Source organism: Oncorhynchus nerka, linkage group LG4, assembly GCF_034236695.1.
Source record: "Oncorhynchus nerka isolate Pitt River linkage group LG4, Oner_Uvic_2.0, whole genome shotgun sequence".
NCBI lineage: Eukaryota > Metazoa > Chordata > Actinopteri > Salmoniformes > Salmonidae > Oncorhynchus > Oncorhynchus nerka.
The window spans coordinates 84,079,406-84,097,940 of record NC_088399.1 but is presented as its reverse complement, the minus strand read 5'-3'; the positions used below and the strand labels follow the sequence as shown (position 1 = coordinate 84,097,940).

The window sequence follows — 18,535 nt, the reverse complement described above, 5'->3', positions numbered from 1 at the left end:
CTAGATGGGGTGAATAGAGATTGGGGTGACTAGATGGGGTTAATGGAGAATGGGGTGAATAGATGGGTTTAATAGAGAATGGGGTGACTAGAGAATGGGGTGAATAGATGGGGTTAATAGAGAATGGGGTGAATATATGGGGTTAATAGAGAATGGGGTGACTAGAAGGGGTGACTAGAGAATGGGGTGAATAGATGGGGTTAAACGAGAATGGGGTGACTAGAGAATGGGGTGAATAGATGGGGTTAATAGAGAATGGGGTGAATATATGGGGTTAATAGAGAATGGGGTGACTAGAAGGGGTGACTAGAGAATGGGGTGAATAGATGGGGTTAATAGAGAATGGGGTGAATATAGAACAGGGTGAATGGAGAATGAGGTGAATAGAGGGTGGGGTGAATAGAGGATGGGGTGACTAGAGAATGGGGTGACTAGATGGGTTTAATAGAGAATGGGGTGAATAGATGGGTTTAATAGAGAATGGGGTACCTAGATGGGGTGAATAGAGAATGGGGTGAATATATGGGGTTAATAGAGAATGGGGTGACTAGAGAATGGGGTGAATAGATTCGGTTAATTGAGAATGGGGTGAATAGATGGGGTGAATAGATGGGGTTAATAGAGAATGTGATGACTAGATGGGGTGAATAGATGGGGTTAATAGAGAATGGGGTGACTAGAGAATGTGGTGAATAGATGGGGTGACTAGAGAATGGGGTGAATAGATGGCGTTAATAAAGAATGGGGTGAATAGAGAATGGGGTGAATAGAGAATGGGGTGACTAGATGGGGTGAATGGAGAATGGGGTGAATAGATGGGGTGAATGGAGAATGGGGTGACTAGATGGGGTGAATGGAGAATGGGGTGAATAGATGGGGTGAATGGAGAATGGGGTGAATAGATGGGGTGAATAGAGAATGGGGTGACTAGATGGGGTGAATAGAGAATGGGGTGACTAGATGGGGTGAATGGAGAATGGGGTGAATAAATGGGGTTTAATAGAGAATGGGGTGACTAGATGGGGTGACTAGATGGGGTTAATAGAGAATCGGGTGAATAGATGGGGTGACTAGAGAATGGGGTGACTACATGGGGTGACTAGATGGGTTTAATAGAGAATGGGGTGACTAGATGGGGTGAATAGATTGGGTTAATAGAGGATGAGGTGAATAGAGGATGGGGGACTAGAGGATGGGGTGAATAGATGGGGTTAATAGAGAATGGGGTGACTAGATGGGGTGAATAGATGGGGTTAATAGAGGATGAGGTGAATAGAGGATGGGGCGACTAGAGGATGGGTTGACTAGATGGGGTGACTACATTGGTTTAATAGAGAATGCGGTGACTAGATTGGGTGAATAGAGAATCGGGTGAATAGATGGGCTTAAACGAGAATGGGGTGAATAGATGGGGTTAATAGAGAATGGGGTTAATAGAGAATGGGGTTAATAGAGAATGGGGTGACTAGAAGGGGTAACTAGAGAATGGGGTGAATAGATGGGGTTAATAGAGAATGGGGTGAATAGAGAACAGGGTGAATGGAGAATGAGGTGAATAGAGGGTGGGGTGAATAGAGGATGGGGTGACTAGAGAATGGGGTGACTAGATGGGTTTAATAGAGAATGGGGTGACTAGATGGGGTGAATAGAGAATGGGGTGAATATATGGGGTTAATAGAGAATGGGGTGACTAGAGAATGGGGTGAATAGATTTGGTTAATCGAGAATGGGGTGACTAGATGGGGTGAATAGATGGGGTTAATAGAGAATGTGATGACTAGATGGGGTGAATAGATGGGGTTAATAGAGAATGGGGTGAATAGATGGGGTTAATAAAGAATGGGGTGAATAGAGAATGGGGTGAATAGAGAATGGGGTGAATGGATGGGGTGAATAGAGAATAGGGTGACTAGATGGGGTGAATGGAGAATGGGGTGAATAGATGGGGTGAATGGAGAATGGGGTGAATAGATGGGGTGAATAGAGAATGGGGTGACTAGATGGGGTGAATGGAGAATGGGGTGAATAAATGGGGTTAATAGAGAACGGGGTGACTAGATGGGGTGAATAGATAATGGGGTGACTAGATGGGGTTAATAGAGAAAAGGGGTGAATGGAGAATGGGGTCACTAGAAGGGGTGACTAAAGAATGGTGAGAATATATGGGGTTAATAGAGAATGGGGTGAATGGAGAATGGGGTGACTAGAGAATGGGGTGAATAGATGGGTTTAATAGAGAATGGGGTGACTAGATGGGGTGAATAGAGAATGGGGTGAATATAGAACAGGGTGAATGGAGAATGAGGTGAATAGAGGGTGGGGTGAATAGAGGATGGGGTGACTAGAGAATGGGGTGACTAGATGGGTTTAATAGAGAATGGGGTGAATATATGGGGTTAATAGAGAATGGGGTGACTAGAGAATGGGGTGAATAGATTCGGTTAATTGAGAATGGGGTGAATAGATGGGGTGAATAGATGGGGTTAATAGAGAATGTGATGACTAGATGGGGTGAATAGATGGGGTTAATAGAGAATGGGGTGACTAGAGAATGGGGTGAATAGATTGGATGACTATAGAATGGGGTGAATAGATGGGGTTAATAAAGAATCGGGTGAATAGAGAATGGGGTGAATAGATGGGGTGAATAGAGAATGGGGTGACTAGATGGGGTGAATGGAGAATGGGGTGAATAGAGAATGGGGTGACTAGATGGGGTGAATAGAGAATGGGGTGACTAGATGGGGTGACTAGATGGGGTGAATAGATGGGGTGAATGGAGAATGGGGTGACTAGATGGGGTGAATAGAGAATGGGGTGACTAGATGGGGTGAATGTAGAATGGGGTGAATAGATGGGGTGAATGGAGAATGGGGTGAATAGAGAATGGGGTGAATAGATGGGGTGAATAGAGCATGGGGTGACTAGATGTGGTGAATAGAGAATGGGGTGACTAGATGGGGTGAATGGAGAATGGGGTGAATAAATGGGCTTAATAGAGAATGGGGTGAATAGAGAATGGGGTGACTAGATGGGGTGAATAGATAATGGGGTGACTAGATGGGGTTAATAGAGAAAAGGGGTGAATGGAGAATGGGGTGAATAGAGAATGGGGTGACTACATGGGGTGAATAGAGAATGGGGTGACTAGAAGGGGTGACTAGAGTATATGGTGAATAGATGGGGTTAATAGAGAATGGGGTGAATGCAGAATGGGGTGAATAGATGGGGTGAATAGAGAATGGGGTGACTAGTAATGGGGTGACTAGATGGGTTTAATAGAGAATGGGGTGAATAGATGAGGTTAATAGAGGATGGGGTGAATAGAGGATGGGGTGACTAGAGAATGGGGTGATTAGATGGGGTGACTAGATGTGGTGAATAGAGAATGTGGTGAATAGAGAATGGGGTGACTAGAGAATGGGGTGACTAGATGTGGTGAATAGAGAATGGGGTGACTAGATGGGGTGAATAGAGAATGGGGTGACTAGATGGGGTGAATAGATTGGGTTAATAGAGGATGAGGTGAATAGAGGATGGGGGACTAGAGGATGGGGTTAATAGAGAATGGGGTGACTAGATGGGGTGAATAGATGGGGTTAATAGAGGATGAGGTGAATAGAGGATGGGGAGACTAGAGGATGGGTTGACTAGATGGGGTGACTAGATTGGTTTAATAGAGAATGGGGTGACTAGATTGGGTGAATAGAGAATCGGGTGAATAGATGGGCTTAAACGAGAATGGGGTGAATAGATGGGGTTAATAGAGAATGGGGTGAATAGATGGGGTTAATAGAGAATGTGGTGACTAGAAGGGGTAACTAGAGAATGGGGTGAATAGATGGGGTTAATAGAGAATGGGGTGAATAGAGAACAGGGTGAATGGAGAATGAGGTGAATAGAGGGTGGGGTGACTAGAGAATGGGGTGACTAGATGGGTTTAATAGAGAATGGGGTGACTAGATGGGGTGAATAGAGAATAGGGGAATAGATGGGGTTAATAGAGAATGGGGTGAATAGATGGGGTTAATAAAGAATGGGGTGAATAGATGAGGTTAATAGAGGATGGGTGAATAGAGGATGGGGTGACTAGAGAATGGGGTGACTAGATGGGGTGACTAGATGTGGTGAATAGAGAATGGGGTGACTAGAGAATGGGGTGACTAGATGTGGTGAATAGAGAATGGGGTGACTAGATGGGGTGAATAGAGAATGGGGTGACTAGATGGGGTGAATAGATTGGGTTAATAGTGGATGAGGTGAATAGAGGATGGGGGACTAGAGGATGGGGTGAATAGATGGGGTTAATAGAGAATGGGGTGACTAGATGGGGTGAATAGATGGGGTTAATAGAGGATGAGGTGAATAGAGGGTGGGGTGACTAGAGAATGGGGTGACTAGATGGGTTTAATAGAGAATGGGGTGACTAGATGGGGTGAATAGAGAATGGGGTGAATATATGGGGTTAATAGAGAATGGGGTGAATAGATTTGGTTAATCGAGAATGGGGTGACTAGATGGGGTTAATAGAGAATGGGGTGACTAGAGAATGGGGTGAATAGATGGGGTTAATAAAGAATGGGGTGAATAGAGAATGGGGTGAATGGATGGGGTGAATAGAGAATAGGGTGACTAGATGGGGTGAATGGAGAATGGGGTGAATAAATGGGTTAATAGAGAATGGGGTGACTAGATGGGGTGAATAGAGCATGGGGTGAATGGAGAATGGGGTGAATAGATGGGGTTAATGGAGAATGAGGTGAATAGATGGGGTGAATGGTGAATGGGGTGAATAGATGGGGTGAATAGAGAATGGGGTGACTAAATGGGGTGAATGGAGAATGGGGTGACTAGATGGGGTGAATGGAGAATGGGGTGAATAAATGGGGTTAATAGAGAATGGGGTGACTAGATGGGGTGAATAGATAATGGGGTGACTAGATGGGGTTAATAGAGAAAAGGTGTGAATGGAGAATGGGGTCACTAGAAGGGGTGACTAAAGAATGGTGAGAATATATGGGGTTAATAGAGAATGGGGTGAATGGAGAATGGGGTGACTAGAGAATGGGGTGACTAGATGGGTTTAATAGAGAATGGGGTGAATAGATGGGTTTAATAGAGAATGTGGTGACTAGATGGGGTGAATAGAGAATGGGGTGAATATATGGGGTTAATAGAGAATGGGGTGACTAGAGAATGGGGTGAATAGATTCGGTTAATCGAGAATGGGGTGACTAGATGGGGTGAATAGATGGGGTTAATAGAGAATAGGGGGAATAGATGGGGTTAATAGAGAATGGGGTGACTAGAGAATGGGGTGAATAGATGGGGTTAATAAAGAATGGGGTGAATAGATGAGGTTAATAGAGGATGGGGTGAATAGAGGATGGGGTGACTAGAGAATGGGGTGACTAGATGGGGTGAATAGAGAATGGGGTGACTAGATGGGGTGAATAGATTGGGTTAATAGAGGATGAGGTGAATAGAGGATGGGGGACTAGAGGATGGGGTGAATAGATGGGGTTAATAGAGAATGGGGTGACTAGATGGGGTGAATAGATGGGGTTAATAGAGGATGAGGTGAATAGAGGGTGGGGTGACTAGAGAATGGGGTGACTAGATGGGTTTAATAGAGAATGGGGTGACTAGATGGGGTTAATAGAGAATGGGGTGACTAGAGAATGGGGTGAATAGATGGGGTTAATAAAGAATGGGGTGAATAGAGAATGGGGTGAATGGATGGGGTGAATAGAGAATAGGGTGACTAGATGGGGTGAATGGAGAATGGGGTGAATAAATGGGTTAATAGAGAATGGGGTGACTAGATGGGGTGAATAGAGCATGGGGTGAATGGAGAATGGGGTGAATAGATGGGGTGAATGGAGAATGGGGTGAATAGATGGGGTTAATGGAGAATGAGGTGAATAGATGGGGTGAATGGTGAATGGGGTGAATAGATGGGGTGAATAGAGAATGGGGTGACTAAATGGGGTGAATGGAGAATGGGGTGAATAGATGGGGTGAATGGAGAATGGGGTGAATAGAGAATGGGGTGAATGGAGAATGGGGTGAATAGAGAATGGGGTGACTAGATGTGGTGAATAGAGAATGGGGTGACTAGATGGGGTGAATAGATAATGGGGTGACTAGATGGGGTTAATGGAGAATGGGGTGACTAGAGAATGGGGTGAATGGAGATTGGGGTGAATAGAGAACAGGGTGAATGGAGAATGAGGTGAATAGAGGGTGGGGTGACTAGAGAATGGGGTGACTAGATGGGTTTAATAGAGAATGGGGTGACTAGATGGGGTGAATAGAGAATAGGGGGAATAGATGGGGTTAATAGAGAATGGGGTGAATAGATGGGGTTAATAAAGAATGGGGTGAATAGATGAGGTTAATAGAGGATGGGGTGAATAGAGGATGGGGTGACTAGAGAATGGGGTGACTAGATGGGGTGACTAGATGTGGTGAATAGAGAATGGGGTGACTAGAGAATGGGGTGACTAGATGTGGTGAATAGAGAATGGGGTGACTAGATGGGGTGAATAGAGAATGGGGTGACTAGATGGGGTGAATAGATTGGGTTAATAGTGGATGAGGTGAATAGAGGATGGGGGACTAGAGGATGGGGTGAATAGATGGGGTTAATAGAGAATGGGGTGACTAGATGGGGTGAATAGATGGGGTTAATAGAGGATGAGGTGAATAGAGGGTGGGGTGACTAGAGAATGGGGTGACTAGATGGGTTTAATAGAGAATGGGGTGACTAGATGGGGTGAATAGAGAATGGGGTGAATATATGGGGTTAATAGAGAATGGGGTGAATAGATTTGGTTAATCGAGAATGGGGTGACTAGATGGGGTTAATAGAGAATGGGGTGACTAGAGAATGGGGTGAATAGATGGGGTTAATAAAGAATGGGGTGAATAGAGAATGGGGTGAATGGATGGGGTGAATAGAGAATAGGGTGACTAGATGGGGTGAATGGAGAATGGGGTGAATAAATGGGTTAATAGAGAATGGGGTGACTAGATGGGGTGAATAGAGCATGGGGTGAATGGAGAATGGGGTGAATAGATGGGGTGAATGGAGAATGGGGTGAATAGATGGGGTTAATGGAGAATGAGGTGAATAGATGGGGTGAATGGTGAATGGGGTGAATAGATGGGGTGAATAGAGAATGGGGTGACTAAATGGGGTGAATGGAGAATGGGGTGACTAGATGGGGTGAATGGAGAATGGGGTGAATAAATGGGGTTAATAGAGAATGGGGTGACTAGATGGGGTGAATAGATAATGGGGTGACTAGATGGGGTTAATAGAGAAAAGGTGTGAATGGAGAATGGGGTCACTAGAAGGGGTGACTAAAGAATGGTGAGAATATATGGGGTTAATAGAGAATGGGGTGAATGGAGAATGGGGTGACTAGAGAATGGGGTGACTAGATGGGTTTAATAGAGAATGGGGTGAATAGATGGGTTTAATAGAGAATGTGGTGACTAGATGGGGTGAATAGAGAATGGGGTGAATATATGGGGTTAATAGAGAATGGGGTGACTAGAGAATGGGGTGAATAGATTCGGTTAATCGAGAATGGGGTGACTAGATGGGGTGAATAGATGGGGTTAATAGAGAATAGGGGAATAGATGGGGTTAATAGAGAATGGGGTGACTAGAGAATGGGGTGAATAGATGGGGTTAATAAAGAATGGGGTGAATAGATGAGGTTAATAGAGGATGGGGTGAATAGAGGATGGGGTGACTAGAGAATGGGGTGACTAGATGGGGTGAATAGAGAATGGGGTGACTAGATGGGGTGAATAGATTGGGTTAATAGAGGATGAGGTGAATAGAGGATGGGGGACTAGAGGATGGGGTGAATAGATGGGGTTAATAGAGAATGGGGTGACTAGATGGGGTGAATAGATGGGGTTAATAGAGGATGAGGTGAATAGAGGGTGGGGTGACTAGAGAATGGGGTGACTAGATGGGTTTAATAGAGAATGGGGTGACTAGATGGGGTTAATAGAGAATGGGGTGACTAGAGAATGGGGTGAATAGATGGGGTTAATAAAGAATGGGGTGAATAGAGAATGGGGTGAATGGATGGGGTGAATAGAGAATAGGGTGACTAGATGGGGTGAATGGAGAATGGGGTGAATAAATGGGTTAATAGAGAATGGGGTGACTAGATGGGGTGAATAGAGCATGGGGTGAATGGAGAATGGGGTGAATAGATGGGGTGAATGGAGAATGGGGTGAATAGATGGGGTTAATGGAGAATGAGGTGAATAGATGGGGTGAATGGTGAATGGGGTGAATAGATGGGGTGAATAGAGAATGGGGTGACTAAATGGGGTGAATGGAGAATGGGGTGAATAGATGGGGTGAATGGAGAATGGGGTGAATAGAGAATGGGGTGAATGGAGAATGGGGTGAATAGAGAATGGGGTGACTAGATGTGGTGAATAGAGAATGGGGTGACTAGATGGGGTGAATAGATAATGGGGTGACTAGATGGGGTTAATGGAGAAAAGGGGTGAATGGAGAATGGGGTGACTAGAGAATGGGGTGAATGGAGATTGGGGTGAATAGAGAATGGGGTGACTACATGGGGTGAATAGAGAATGGGGTGACTAGAAGGGGTGACTAGAGTATGGGGTGAATAGATGGGGTTAATAGAGAATGGGGTGAATGCAGAATGGGGTGAATAGATGGGGTGAATAGAGAATGGGGTGACTAGATGGGTTTAATAGAGAATGGGGTGACTAGAGAATGGGGTGACTAGATGGGGTGACTAGATGTGGTGAATAGAGAATGGGGTGACTAGAGAATGGGGTGACTAGATGTGGTGAATAGAGAATGGGGTGACTAGATGGGATGAATAGAGAATGGGGTGACTAGATGGGGTGAATAGAGAATGGGGTGACTAGATGGGGTGAATAGAGAATGGGGTGACTAGATGGGTTGAAGAGAGAATGGGTTGACTAGATGGGTTGAAGAGAGAATGGGGTGAATAATTATCTTGGTGCTGTAGCTCCTTATAGTGGGAGACCACAACACCAGGTCATCTGCGTACAGCAGACACTTGATTTCAGTGTTGTGTAAGGTGAGACCAGGTGCTGCAGATTCTTCTAATGTTTTGCCCTGTTAATTCATTAATGTAGATGTTAAACAGTGTTGAACTTGAGCAGCCCTGTTTCACCCTGTTCACCCCATTCACCCTGTTTCACCCCGTTCACCCTATTCACCTCGTTCTCTATTCAACCTTTTCACCCTGTTCACCCTGTTAATAGAGAATGGGGTGAATGGGGGTGAATAGATACCCTTAGTTGTTTAAAGAAGCAGGGCTGAAAGCTTTCCCTGTACCAGAGGTTTCAAATCATGTGTCAGCGTAAGCTTTGTGTGTGTGTCTTTGTGTGTTTGTGTGTGTGTGTGTGTGTGTGTGTGTGTGTGTGTGTGTGTGTGTGTGTGTGTGTGTGTGTGTGTGTGTGTGTGTGTGCGCATCAGTGTGTTTGTGAGAGTCAGAGAGAGACAGAGAGAGAGAGAAAGATAATGTGTTCGCTCTGCAACAACTCTGTGAGCTCCAGCACCAGTGTCTCTGGCAGTAGGACCAGACAGAGGAGCCCGGCTGGCCAGGATGGGTCATTCGATCCTGCTGTCCCTGCCTGGCTCTCTGCAACCAGATGTGAGCTGCAGCAGAGCAGAACTCGTCTTTATAATCCTGTCTGTGTCCCAAATGGCACCCCGCTCTCTACATAGTGCACTACTTTAGAGCAGAACCCATTGGGGATAGTGTGTCATTTGGGATGCATTCTGTCTGTCTGGATCAGTTTAGTAAGCTGCCAGGCTGTAGAGAGAGAGAACTCTAGCAGAAAGAGAAACATACAGTATCATCAACCCTGCTGTCTCTTTTCTACTGACCACACATACTGCACAGGCTGATGATGATGATGATGATAGTGATGGGGTGATGATGGTGGTGAAGCTAATGGAACATTCATCCTTATAGCCTGCTACCATGTGCACATTGCTGCACTTATAATGTGAAGAAATAATAACATTTTAAGCTAAATGTTCTGATCTGTTTTGTCCGCCACATTGCGTAAAAAAGATGCTAGTGGTTGTATTCATTTGGGATCTATCGCATCCCACAACTGTCCCAGACTATGTTTGGAATATTTATTTCTCATACAGAAGTGAATAGGTCGACTTTTGACTATGGGGGATCGTAGATTGATATTTATTTATTTTATTTTATTTCACCTTTATTTAACCAGGTAGGAAAGTTGAGAACAAGTTCTCATTTACAATTGCGACCTGGCCAAGATAAAGCAAAGCAGTTCGACACAAACAACACAGAGTTACACATGGAGTAAAACAAGTCTATATACAAGTCTATATACAATGTGAGCAAATGAGGTGAGATAAGGGAGGTAAAGGCAAAAAAAGGCCATGGTGCCGAAGTAAATACAATATAGCAAGTAAACACTGGAATGGTGTTTGCAGCAAAATAGAAATATAAATAATGGGGTGCAAAGCAAAATAAATAAATAAATACAGTAGGGGAAGAGGTAGTTGTTTGGGCTAAATTATAGATGGGCTATGTACAGGTGCAGTAATCTGTGAGCTGCTCTGACAGCTGGGGCTTAAAGCTAGTGAGGGAGATAAGTGTTTCCAGTTTCAGAGAATTTTGTAGTTCATTCCAGTCATTGGCAGCAGAGAACTGGAAGGAGAGGCAGTCAAAGGAAGAATTGGTTTTGGGGGTGACCAGAGAGATATACCTGCTGGAGCGCGTGCTACAGGTGGGTGCTGCTATGGTGACCAGCGAGCTGAGATAAGGAGGGACTTTACCTAGCAGGGTCTTGTAGATGACATGGAGCCAGTGGGTTTGGCGACGAGTATGAAGCGAGAGCGTACAGGTCGTAATGGTGGGTAGTACATGGGGCTTTGGTGACAAAATGGATGGCACTGTAATAGACTGCATCCAATTTGTTGAGTAGGGTATTGGAGGCTATTTTGTAAATGACATCGCCGAAGTCGAGGATTGGTAGGATGGTCAGTTTTACAATGTGTGTTTGGCAGCATGAGTGAAGGATGTTTTGTTGCAAAATAGGAAGCCAATTCTAGATTTAACTTTGGAATGGAGATGTTTGATGTGGGTCTGTAAGGAGAGTTTACAGTATAACCAGACACCTAGGTATTTGTAGTTGTCTATGTATTCTAAGTATTCTAAGTCAGAGCCGTCCAGAGCCGTCCAGAGTAGTGATGTTGGACAGGCGGGCAGGTGCAGGCAGCGATCGGTTGAAGAGCATGCATTTAGTTTTACTTGGATTTAAGAGCAATTGGAGGCCATGGAAGGAGAGTTGTAATGGCATTGAAGCTTGCCTGCAGGGTTGTTAACACAGTGTCCAAAGAAGGGCCAGAAGCATACAGAATGGTGTCGTCTGCATAGAGGTGGATCAGAGACTCACCAGCAGCAAGAGCGACATCATTGATGTATACAGAGAAGAGAGTCGGTCCAAGAATTGAACCCTGTGGCGCCCCCATAGAGACTGTCAGAGGTCCGGACCCTCCGATTGGACACATCAGAGAAGTAGTTGGTTAACCAGGCGAGGCAATCATTTGAGAAACCAAGGCTGTCGTGTCTGCCGATGAGGATGTGGTGATTGACAGAGTCGAAAGCCTTGGCCAGATCAATGAATACCGCTGCACAGTAATGTTTCTTATCGATGGCGGTTAAGATATCGTTTAGGACCTTGAGTGTGGCTGAGGTGCACCTATGACCTGATCTGAAACCAGATTGCATAGCAGAAAGGGTATGGTGAGATTCGAAATGGTCGGTAATCTGTTTGTTGACTTGGCTTTCGAAGACCTTAGAAAGGCAGAGTAGGATAGATATAGGTCTGTAGCAGTTTGGGTCAAGAGTGTCCCCCCCTTTGAAGAGGGGGATGACCGCAGCTGGTTTCCAATCTTTGGGAATCTCAGATGACACGAAGAAAGGTTGAACAGGCTGGTAATAGGGGTGGCAACAATTTCGGCAGATAATTTTTAGAAAGAAAGGGTCCAGATTGTCTAGCCCGGCTGATTTGTAGGGGTCCAGATTTTGCAGCTCTTTCAGAACATCAGCTGACTGAATTTGGGAGAAGGAGAAATGGGGAAGGCTTGGGCGAGTTGCAGTGGGGGGTGCAGTGCTGTTGACCGGGTTAGGGGTAGCCAGGTGGAAAGCATGGCCAGCCATAGAAAAATGCTTATTGAAATTCTCAATTATAGTGGATTTATCAGTGGTGACAGTGTTTCCTATCTTCAGTGCAGTGGGCAGCTGGGAGGAGGTGTTCTTATTATCCATGGACTTTACAGTATCCCAGAACTTTTTTGAGTTAGTGTTGCAGGAAGCAAATTTCTGCTTGAAAAAGCTAGTCTTGGCTTTTCTAACTGCCTGTGTAAAATGGTTTCTAGCTTCCCTGAAAAGCTGCATATCACGGGGGCTGTTCAATGCTAATGCAGAACGCCATAGGATGTTTTTGTGTTGGTTAAGGGCAGTCAGGTCTGGGGAGAACCAAGGGCTATATCTGTTCCTGGTTCTAAATTTCTTGAATGGGGCATGCTTATTTAAGATGGTTAGGAAGGCATTTAAAAAAAAACCTGGCATCCTACTGACGGGATGAGATCAATATCCTTCCAGGATACCCCGGCCAGGTCGATTAGAAAGGCCTGCTGAAGCGTTTTAGGGAGTGTTTGACAGTGATGAGTAGAGGTCGTTTGACCGCTGACCCATTACGGATGCAGGCAATGAGGCAGTGATTGCTGAGATCTTGGTTGAAGACAGCAGAGGTGTATTTAGAGGGCAAGTTGGTTAGGATGATATCTATGAGGGTGCCCGTTTTTATGGCTTTGGGGAGGTACCTGGTAGGTTCATTGATAATTTGTGTGAGATTGAGGGCATCAAGCTTAGATTGTAGGATGGCTGGGGTGTTAAGCATGTTCCAGTTTAAGTCGCCTAGCAGCACGAGCTCTGAAGATAGATGGGGGTCAATCAGTTCACATATGGTGTCCAGAGCACAGCTGGGGGCAGAGGGTGGTCTATAGCAGGCAGCAACGGTTGAGAGACTTGTTTTTAGAGAGGTGGATTTTTAAAAGTAGAAGTTCAAATTGTTTGGGTACAGACCTGGATAGTAGGTCAGAACTCTGCAGGCTATCTTTGCAGTAGATTGCAACACCGCCCCCTTTGGCAGTTCTATCTTGTCTGAAAATGTTGTAGTTAGGGATGAAAATGTCAGAATATATGGTGGTCTTCCTAAGCCAGGATTCAGACACAGCTAGAACATCCGGGTTGGCAGAGTGTGCTAAAGCAGTGAATAAAACAAATTTAGGGAGGAGGCTTCTAATGTTAACATGCATGAAACCAAGGCTATTACGGTTACAGAAGTCATCAAAAGAGAGCGCCTGGGGAATAGGAGTGGAGCTAGGCACTGCAGGGCCTGGATTCACCTCTACATCACCAGAGGAAAAGAGGAGGAGTAGGATAAGGGTACGGCTCAAAGCAATGAGAATTGGTCGTCTAGAACGTCTTGAAACAGAGAGTAAAAGGAGGTTTCTGGGGGCGATAAAATAGCTTCAAGGTATAATGTACAGACAAAGGTATGGTAGGATGTGAATACAGTGGAGGTAAACCTAGGTATTGAGTGATGATGAGAGAGATATTGTCTCTAGAAACATAATTGAAACCAGGAGATGTCATCGCATGTGTGGGTGGTGGAATTAATGGGTTGGATAAGGTATAGTGAGCAGGACTAGAGGCTCTACAGTGAAATAAGCCAATAACCACTAACCAGAACAGCAATGGACAAGGCATATTGACATTAAGGAGAGGCATGCTTAGTCGAGTGATCAAAAGGGTCCAGTGAGTAGTGAGGTTGGTTGGGGTCACGGCGATTCAGACAGCTAGCCGGGCCATCGGTAGCAAGCTAGCATAGGATGGAGGTCTGTTTTTAGCCACCTTGTGTGTTTCCGTCAGTAGGATTAGTGGGGTTCCGTGTGGTAGAGGGGATCAATTCAATTCACAAAAAAATAGATATAGTTATAGAGGCCCAATAATTATTTATTTTTTTGTTCTTGTTAATTAACGGTCAGTTACCGTGAGACCGGCTGATGGAATTTTGTGCCCACCACAGCCCTAGTCGTGATGATGGTGATGGATTGCTCTCATAAAGCACCACTCATCTGAAAGGGTTTTCCATACTGTGGGTGACAATGACCTAACCCTAACCCTAACCCTGACCCTCTCCTCAACCCCCCACCCTCCATCCCCATCCATCAATCTTCCCCTTCCTCACCTCACCTCAACCCCCAGCTCACTTTGAATGGGCCCCTGTTATTCTATACCCAGACATGACAACTGGTCTCTCTCTCAAAATTGGCTGAGAGAAAGCTTAAGCTGGTGTATTTGTTGTCCTCACCGTAAACATGACTAACTGTTTTCATTATCAACATTCGAGATGCCTGGCTACTCATCCACAGAGCGCCGGCCAAACGCCACGCCCACTAAGGTTTCTTCTCCACCATGAGTTGACTTGATCTCCTCACAGATGACTTTGCGAAAGCAAATCGTTCTGATTGGACCCAGAAACCAGAACTGGCCTACACCAATCTTTGTTTCATGTCATTTTAACATTACCACAAACGACTTCTAGGATGTTAGGTTCAGACTGATGCATGGTGTGACCGATACAGCAGCGGAATTAATACAGGATGAGTCGTCTGGCAAACATTGGAGTAGCAGGCAACGTTTCTTCAAATAGGAAGAGAGGACTTAATGAAAGTTAGGTAAAGTCAAACAAACGAAAAAAGAAGGTGTAAACGTTTGATGAGGAGGAGCTTGTGTTATTCTCTGTGAAACGTATATGTATGACAAATTATGTAGACGGAAATGTATTCTCATGTTACGTGTGTGTGTGTGACCTCAGACAGGGGAGTACGCCACTGATGAGGAGGAGGAGGAGGATGAGGAGGCAGGGCCAGCTGCGGACAGGGCCAGAGACGGGGAGGGCGACGGCGAGAAGAGCATTGAGGTGTTCGATTTGCCAGAAGCGGATGACATCATTTCCCCCTCAGAGTTGGATGCCACCAAACTCTACCAGAAGTTCAGAGAGGTCACTTCAATTCCTCGTTCCTTGTCTCTTTTCCTCTACTTCTTTCCTTTCACCACTCTAACAAAAGACAGAAGGTCCCAAAAAAAGGTCTTACTGTATGTATTAATGTATTTTCCTCACCTTAATATCGCTAATACTGTTGCGCAGCACTTTGTCAAACAACTCTTTGTTGTTCCTGATTGGAACGAAGTCAAACAGTAGCAAATGACTGAAAACAAGTATTTGGGCGTTACTTTCTTCTAGAACCCCTTTGATTTGATAAAAAAAAAAAACTTTTTAAAGTAGCCAGCCTGCAAGTAATATTGATTAAAAAGCCTTACTACCACTGCTGGCACCAGGAGATTTTGTCCCTCACACCACATTTGCGTGACACACTTAACAAATTGCTCGAGCTGCACTGCGGTGTTCTGGATATTTAGTGAGAAATCATGTAATCTCTACTGTCCCAAAACCTCTGAACTCTCTTTCTGGGACTCTCTCTCTTTCTCTCTCGTTCTTTCTCTCTCCCTCACTTTCTCTTTCTTTCTTTCTTTCTTTCTTTCTTTCTTTCTTTCTTTCTTTCTTTCTTTCTTTCTTTCTTTCTTTCTCTCTCTCTCTCTCTCTCTCTCTCTCTCTCATTCTCTCTCTCATTCTCTCTCTCTCTCATTCTCTCTCTCTCTCTTTCTCTTCCTCTTTCTTTTTCTCTCTTTCTATCTCTCTCTTTCTCTCTCTTTTTCTCTCTTCACATTCCTTTACTGCCTCTTTCTCTCAACTTCTCTCATTCTACTGTGTCCTTCCTCTCTCTTTCTCTTTCTGTCATTCAATCTCCACTTTTATCTCTCTGCCTTTTGACTCCTTCTGTGTGTGTGTGTGTGTGTCGACCTCTTCCCTTTCTACTCCCTCAGCTGCAGATCAAGCACACTGTCACCGAGGCAGAGATACAGAAGCTCAAAAACAAGGTAAGAAAGCTCCGCTACTATCATCTCTAAGAATGGTATAAAATACATTTACTAAGTACAATAAAAGCATAAGGAATAGAAAAAAAGGACATCATTGGACAGTGCAGTGGATAATAGTTTCTATTTCAAGTTATTTCTGAATATTTAAGGCAATTGCATGTGTATTTCAGAAGTTTAGCTCCGCTGCCTATCTGGCAGTTTCGTGTCACAGGTGTCTGGGTGGTGAGTGAGTCAGTGGTTACGTGAGAGTGACAGGCAAGCAGGCACAGACACAAGAGCTTTTTAAAAGTGTCTGGTTTATCCCCTGCATCCTGATAATGTTTTTATTTATTTAACTAGGCAAGTCAGTTAAGAACAAATTCTTATTTGAACAATGACGGCCTACCCCGGCCAAACCCTCCCCTAACACGGATGGCGCTGGGCCATGAGGACAGTTTAGATCAAACGGCAGGAAGTGATCTAAAAGCTCCGTAGATTATTAACTCAATTGAATGAGTGGATTTAGTGACAGTGAAAGATAAGCTTGTTGGTGTAATACTCTGAGCCTGAGCTGATCTGGTGGTCGTCTGATCCGTCTGATCTGGTGGTCGTCTGATCCGTCTGATCTGGTGGTCGTCTGATCCGTCTGATCTGGTGGTCGTCTGATCCGTCTGATCTGGTGGCCGTTGGGAGACTTCAGAAGTTTGCCCTGACGAGGAGTAGAAGGATGTAATACAATAACAACATTTGAAAGGAGGTTGTGCCAATATACTAAACTCATTGAAGGGCTTGTTGCATGCTATGCTGCAGTTTCTCTTTGTTGTGACGGCTGGTTAGTGATCTGTAAGTTAAGGTGTTCATCCCATAGCATAGTCTCATACCATAGTGCGCGCATGCGTGTGTGTGTGTCTGTGATTGTGTCTGTGATTGTGTGTGTGTGTGTGTGTTGCCATGTTTATGTGTGTTCAGTATCTGAATGTCTTTGTGCTTGCCTACCCCAGCTAGCAGCGGTGGACAGGGAGAAGGCGCGCTGGGAGAAGGAGAAGAGCCAGCTGAAGGCCAGCATGGAGGAGAACAAAGAGAGGATGCTGAAGCTGGAGAGTTACTGGATCGAGGCCCAGACCCTGTGCCACACGGTCAACGAGCACCTGAAGGAGGCCCAGTGCCAGTACACCACCCTAGAGAAGAAGTACAACAAGGCCAAGAAACTCATCAAAGATTTCCAGCAGAAGTGAGTCAGAGTCTGGTGCTAAACTAGTCTAAATGAAACAACATACTGGTTCAATGTGCTGTATCATTCCTAGGCTTGTTACGAACTCTCCCAAGTGAAATATCTAACTTAGGGTAGTGCGTTTGGGGTCAGGCGACCCATGTTCTAAGGGAGTTACTCATTCCCGCCACTCATGTCCATACAGAACTATAAATGTATTTTCCTTGCACTAATATCACTAATACTGTTGCCCAGCACTTTGTCAAACAACTCTTTGTTGTTCCTTTCGCATCTTTTAACTGACTACAGATCAACATCAACATGTACTTTTGTGATTTACTGTACTTTGTATTATACTGTAGCATGCTTGGAATGTTGCTTTGTGCCAATTAACTAGGCAGACTGGAACTACAGTAACCAGTTAATAGGATTAAATAGGTGATCTGTTGCTCTGGTCTAGTCAGTAACTAGCCACACACTCCAGATGTGTTGCTCTGGTCTAGTCAGTAACTAGCCACACACTCCATGTCTGTTGCTCTGGTCTAGTCAGTAACTAGCCACACACTCCAGATGTGTTGCTCTGGTCTAGTCAGTAACTAGCCACACACTCCATGTCTGTTGCTCTGGTCTAGTCAGTAACTAGCCACACACTCCATATCTGTTGCTCTGGTCTAGTCAGTAACTAGCCACACACTCCAGATGTGTTGCGCTGGTCTAGTCAGTAACTAGCCACACACTCCATGTCTGTTGCTCTGGTCTAGTCAGTAACTAGCCACACACTCCATGTCTGTTGCTCTGGTCTAGTCAGTAACTAGCCACACATTCCATGTCTGTTGCTCTGGTCTAGTCAGTAACTAGCCACACACTCCATGTCTGTTGCTCTGGTCTAGTCAGTAACTAGCCACACACTCCATATCTGTTGCTCTGGTCTAGTCAGTAACTAGCCACACACTCCAGATGTGTTGCTCTGGTCTAGTCAGTAACTAGCCACACACTCCAGATGTGTTGCTCTGGTCTAGTCAGTAACTAGCCACACACTCCATATCTGTTGCGCTGGTCTAGTCAGTAACTAGCCACACACTCCATATCTGTTGCGCTGGTCTAGTCAGTAACTAGCCACACACTCCAGATGTGTTGCTCTGGTCTAGTCAGTAACTAGCCACACACTCCATATCTGTTGCGCTGGTCTAGTCAGTAACTAGCCACACACTCCAGATGTGTTGCTCTGGTCTAGTCAGTAACTAGCCACACA

General features: G+C 45.0%; 1 protein-coding gene across 5 annotated transcripts in view; it reads left to right on the top strand.

The window, feature by feature from the left end:
• ppp1r9a (protein phosphatase 1, regulatory subunit 9A) overlaps nt 1-18,535 on the top strand; it is a 160,180-nt gene that overhangs the window by 111,103 nt on the left and 30,542 nt on the right. For all 5 annotated transcript variants that reach the window (XM_065017971.1, XM_065017975.1, XM_065017976.1 and 2 more), the window contains exons 7-9: nt 14,971-15,156; nt 16,041-16,094; nt 17,075-17,304. In XM_065017971.1, the coding sequence (XP_064874043.1) occupies nt 14,971-15,156; nt 16,041-16,094; nt 17,075-17,304 (470 nt within the window). The remainder of the gene's footprint in view (nt 1-14,970; nt 15,157-16,040; nt 16,095-17,074; nt 17,305-18,535) is intronic.